The sequence below is a fragment of the Arachis duranensis genome, chromosome 10 (assembly GCF_000817695.3).
Source record: "Arachis duranensis cultivar V14167 chromosome 10, aradu.V14167.gnm2.J7QH, whole genome shotgun sequence".
NCBI lineage: Eukaryota > Viridiplantae > Streptophyta > Magnoliopsida > Fabales > Fabaceae > Arachis > Arachis duranensis.
Genome location: NC_029781.3, coordinates 8,959,619 through 8,965,473, shown reverse-complemented (window position 1 = coordinate 8,965,473; position 5,855 = coordinate 8,959,619). Strand labels below are relative to the sequence as shown.

At 37.5% G+C, this 5,855-nt stretch overlaps 1 protein-coding gene across 1 annotated transcript in view; it reads right to left on the bottom strand.

Moving 5' to 3' along the window:
* Positions 1 to 2,141: 2,141 nt before the first annotated feature.
* Positions 2,142 to 5,855, bottom strand: part of LOC107468997 (protein argonaute 7) — a 14,080-nt gene continuing 10,366 nt past the window's right edge. The window contains exons 4-5 of the mRNA XM_016088378.3: positions 3,896 to 5,132; positions 2,142 to 3,714 (exon numbers count right to left, since the gene is read on the bottom strand). Coding sequence (XP_015943864.2) covers positions 2,253 to 3,714; positions 3,896 to 5,132 — 2,699 coding nt within the window. The 3' untranslated portion in view covers positions 2,142 to 2,252. The remainder of the gene's footprint in view (positions 3,715 to 3,895; positions 5,133 to 5,855) is intronic.

The following is a 5,855-nucleotide window of genomic DNA, read 5'->3' as shown; positions in this document are numbered from 1 at the left end:
TAGTGACTCTTGAGTTATCTAATTCCTTTGTTGATTGATAATTAGAAGTTGCTAATTGATTTGAATACCTCTAAAGCTAGTCTTTCCTTTAGGAGTTGATTAGGACTTGAGGAATCAAATTGATTCATCCACTTGACTTCCCTCCATGGTTAGAGGTTAACTAAGTGGTAGCCATGAACAATTCTCATCACAATTGAGGAGGATAACTAGGATAGAATTTCTAATTCTCATAACTTGCCAAGAGCCTTTTATAGTTGTTAGTTTATTTTCATTGCCATTTACTTTTCATGCTTCTTATCCAAAACCCCAAAATAACTCAAAACCAATAACAAGACACTTTATTGTAATTCCTAGGGAGAACGACCCGAGGTTTGAATACTTCGGTTTATAAATTTTAGGGGTTTGCACTAGTGACAAACAACTTTTTGTATGGAAGGATTATTGTTTGGTTTAGAAACTATACTTTACAACGAGATTTCATTAGTGAAATTCTAAACCGTCAAAAATTCAATCATCATGTTCCACCATGAAGGAGCAGGAGAAGACGATCAGTGAGGGAGTTTTAGTAGGAAATCGGGTCGGGTAGTGGTTAGCGTTCATTTTTCCGGGTTTGGGCTTGCTTAATTCCAGGCTTTAACAAAGAAAAAATGTAACTGCCACGTCATTCTCTATTAGCACCGTTAGTAAAGAAACTAACAGAAGGATGAACGTGACCAAGTTAGTTATTTTTTGGAGACGAATTCGATTAATTTATTCTTTCAGGGACGAAAATAGAGATCGATGTATCTTTCATGGACTATTTTGACTATTGACTCTTTTATTTTCTCAAAACTATTTTTGATTTACTCTCTTGAGAGGAATAAAACCAAGAAAAAGAGAAGAAGATATCAAATAAAAAAGAAGAAAAATATATTAATTTCGTTGTCTGATCCAAAATTAATTTTGGATGTATTTTTGGTCATGATTTAGTCTTGTTTGTGTGCTTATTTTCGAACTGTGTTTGTGTCACAATCATTATGGTAAATTTCGGTTAATTTCTAAATTAATTGTGTCGTAATCATTATATAATTTTGGTTCATTTCTGAGTGAATTAAGGCACATTTGGACTCGTTCTCTTGCACAATTCAAAACTCATTTTTCTCTTTCTCCTCATCTTTTGCTGCTGCTTCTTCGTCTTCTCTTTTTTTTCCATTTTCTTATACTTCTTTTTTCACTCTCTTAAGAGGAATAAAACAAAAAAAAAAGAGAAGAAAATATCAAACAAAAAAGAAGAAGAAACATATTAATGGCGTTGTGTTGTCTTATCCAAAATTGATTTTGGATGTGTTTTTGTTCATGATTCAGTCTTGTTTGTGCACTTATTTGCGAACTGAGTTTATATGTCGTAATCATTATGGTAAATTTCGATTCATTTCTGAGTTAATTGTGTCGCAATTGTTATGTAATTTCGGTTCATTTTGAGTGAATTAAGGTGTATTTGAACTCGTTCTCCTGCACAATTCAAAACTCTTTCTCCTCTTCCTCCTTCACTTTCTACTGCAATAACAGATTAACAGCAGTAACAAAAGAATGATGATGAGAAAAAAACACGCAAAGAAGAAGAAGAAAAAGAAAAAGAAAAAGGAGAAGGAGAAGGAGAAGGAGAAGGAGAAATAGCAGGAAGAGGAGGAGGAACGCGAAGAAAAAGACGACGACGATAACGTAAATAGTGTGTTCGCGAGTAATTACGCTCTTTTAAATGAGTAATTTTTGTTAGTGTTGGGTCTACTTGGTTGGACTTGGATGATAATATTGCTTGAATAATATGCGACAAATTTGGTCTTTTTTGTTTACCAAATATAAAATAAGAAACTTATATTTTTGAAAGACAAATACTTCTTCAAAAACTTACCAAACCAAACTTTATTAGTGTATTAAATTATGCACAAAATTCTTATAATTAATTTATTAAATTTTAATAATTTTAAAAGCAGAATAAATTCTATGCAAATTATTGTATGGTAGAATACGATCGGCTAGGACAAAAGCCTTCCCTTACCAGACCATTGCCATCCCTATGCATGTAACAGGCAAGCTAGTTAATAAAAGAAATATACAGTTGCATACTCTTGATTGAAACATTAAACTCTTAAAGACAACCCTTTAAATTTGAGAACTTTTGGGTTAGTTATTAATATTATAATTAGAATATTACATTTTTATCACCGCATATTAGTCAGCATTAACTGTATCCTAAACCAAATAATATCTCACTAACAATAGAACATTAGCTTCTTGATATTTTCACTAAGTTTAGGTAAAGGTGCTGTTTTTGGAGGAGCAGCTCTTGATAATGTTGATGAACCTTTGAACAAACCTAATGATTCTGAAGATCTCTCAAGGTAGAGTCTTCCTCTATATGCAGCTAAATGTGCATAATATGCAGGAGGAACCAAAGAAATTGGTTTGGTGCACCTAACAAAGGTGTAGCACAAATTGTAAACTAGCTTCTGAAGTTCATCTGAGGTGAATTGGTTTTCATCCCACAAAACATGGTAATGTGTTGGCCTGCTCGTTCCTTTAACACCCCAATGGCTGCATAGGTAGAAATCGAATTCCTTTGGATGAGTGATCACGGAATCTACCACGGTCCCTGGAGGGATGTTTTCATACAAGAAATGGTTCTGAGTTGAGGATTGGTCAAGTTCAAAGGGAAACAACCTTGTGTGGTGCCTCTTCTGCACGACGGCAAAAGTAATGAGAGGTTTGTAGTCCTGGAACCTTGAACATGCTGTTCTGATGGATTGTAGTTCCTCTTGCAGCACTTTGTAGAATTGAGTCTCACTGACACCGTCGCGAAAGAAGATTATACGACCGGGGAGTTTCTCTACTTCCTGGTAGAAATCTTCCAGCAACTCACCAACCATTGAGCCAAGATCCTGGATGATTTCTTGTCTGTGTGTTTGAGACCTTATTCTTGAAATGTACTTGTTTGCTGTTGGCCAATTCATGCTGCCAACAACAGCTGCAACGGATGGACTAAAATCATCAAGAGGGTGAGGATGTGTTACATCGGCTCCCATGAAAATTGCCGGCTCGTCAATCTGGAAGAGGCGAGGTATCTGAGAAGGCAGCGAGTTGTAGAGAGCAACCGTGCATCCACCAACTTTGGCATTGATTTTGAGGGCCAAATTTGCCAAGAACTGTGAACTTAACTTGCTCAGATTCGGATACAGGCAGCACTGGCTTACAACGCCAACACTCGTCTCGGCTATTCTCTTCAAGAAAGCATACCCTTTATGTTTTCTCTCCATTATGCAGATCAGAAGCTGAAGGTTGTTTGAGGCGCTCCTCTGTATTTTCTTGAGCTTTGATTCCAGAAGGAGGGGATTGTTGAGAACCTGGCTTGATTCAAATTGGGGGCTAATAACGGTGTTCTTGTTGAGATAAATTCCCAGTTGTTCACATCTTTGAGTTAACTGGTTTATGAATCTGGGGATATTGGACTTCTGCTCGGAGGTACCACCAAAACTCATGAGCGCCCACCTTTCGATTTTAGTCCCTTCAAAAACATGGCCATCGAGCAGGTTCCACTGCCGATCATGCCGCGAAGGAGTGAGGTTCCTCACATGACCTCCCTCTCCTAGCTTCAGCTTTGGAGGGTGGAGAATTCTCCCATTTAATCTCGTCATTTCTCTTGAGACATTGAGTTTGAATTCTCTTTCCTGGTCTCCACTGTCAAAAGGATTAACCTTCAAGACATTAGACACTAACACAAATATGTAATCAACACAAAAGGATCCACAAATACGTAAGACTCAAGTAATGACTGAGCCTTTTAGGATAAATCATTTTTCATAAGAATCATAATCAATATTCAATAAACAAAAAGATGTAGCTTCTTCAAGTGGTTTACCTGGTGGGTCCAACTTGCCCTCGCATGACTCCTTCAATGATGGTTTTCCTTTCCCCTGGTCTTTGGCACCCCATCTTGAGAATTCTTGCTGTTTGATCATCGGAGAGTTTTCCGAGGAACTTCTGGCCTTCACAGATCACACAAAGCTCCATAGGGAGATAACAAGGCTTACTCCTGCTAATTTGCAAGCATGGAAGTTTCCTAAATTGTATGTCATAGTTATAGTGATCTTTGAAGTAAGTCAAAAGCCTCAGATTCCTTCCATCTCTGTCTGCAAACCAGAGATTTTCAGTAATGTCCTCAGTTAAGCCGTAGACTCGGTACCTTTGAACCGTTTCTCTATGGCAAACAAAGATCCTGATGTTCTTCAATGCCTTTTCCACTTCCTTCCTCTCTTCAGCAGTTAATTGTGCTGTCTTCTTTTGAGAAAGGTCTCGGAGAAACTCGAGCCGTTTCTGCAAGTATGGTATCACTCCTATGCTTTCATGGAAAGCAGTTACTGAGAAATCTACATTTAGAGCAAGTCCTTGTTGGGTTGGCCTAAGACTCTGAAAGAAACCTCTCAGTCCAACAGCTCCACCACCAATATCTTTGCTTCTTCCCATTGAATTCGAGTAGAAAGACCTTCCTACAGGTATGCATTTCTCGGTCGGACTTTCCCTCAGAACCACATCTAAAGCATGGAGATAATCCTGTGGAAGGGGAATCCAATCATCACCCTCTTTGCTCAAGTAACTACTTAGCTCCTTCCCATTGATCTTGGAAACTAGTTTGACATTGATCCTAAACAATTTGAGTTTTTCATGCTTCTCTTTCGAGTCATACACATCTCCATAATTTGATGACAATTTGCTTGTGGGAATTGGAAGGCTTATGTAGAATTCGAGCTTATCGTTTTGGAACTCGACCGGACTATACAGGTTCTTCCTTCCATCATATGCCGGCAGAGCACCAGAGAGTAGATCAGAATTTCTATCTACCAAATTCTGTTTGATTGCTCTTGCAACCTCCTTGGAGGGATGCGGAGTGATCTCAACATTGTAATGATATATCTTCTGCGATGAATCGAACTGCACCAAAAAGTGGTTGGCTAGAAGAGAGATGACAGAACCTTCTTTCCCACCGGAATCCGGCCTCCTTGCAACAATTACTGTCTGAGGCTTCCTTGAAGGAATGAGTGTCTTCCCATGATCTTCTTTGAAAGATGCCATAGTTTGCTGTTCAAGTTCCTTTGGAGCTGAAATAGCATGAGAAACAAGAGGGTGCATCATTTTTCCAATTCTCTTTGTTGTGTAAAGTGTAAACCAATTAGTAAGCTAAAACAATTTAACATAATTTCCCATGAAGAGTCCCTTTTGCTTCAAGAGAAAATAAACTTTCTAGTAACTTCCACTACATCATAAAGGGAACCCAAGAAAATGGAGTTCAGTACATAAAATTTTCTAAGAACTTTATTGTTACAGAATACATATGTTTAGATTAGATACAAATTTACCAGGAGCACTTTTAAACATTAAAGATAACTATTTATTTGATAATTTTAGTAATTACAACAGCACAGACAAATGTTAATTAAAGCAAATCCAAATCTCCAAAATAAGTGTAAACACAATGATATAGCAGGTAATCGAATTGTAATTTTGTTTTTATCAATTTGAAAATATAATTAGTAGTAGGACCCCCTCCCTCTAGCAATCTATGCTTCAAAAGAATTGGATGAATGATTATAAAGTAATTGAAGGCATAAGATGACTAGGCTGATAATTAATTAGGTCTTGACTTTGTTTTATGAAACAGTGGTCTCCAAGCAAAACCATTTTTTTTTTTTTGCAAAGTCTAAATAAATTCTAATATTTAACCACTATGTATAGTTGTCATAACTGAACCTAGGGATGGCAATACCACCCAAACCCGCGGGTACCCACCCCGCACCGGGGTGGGTTCTTGGGAGGGGCGGGGT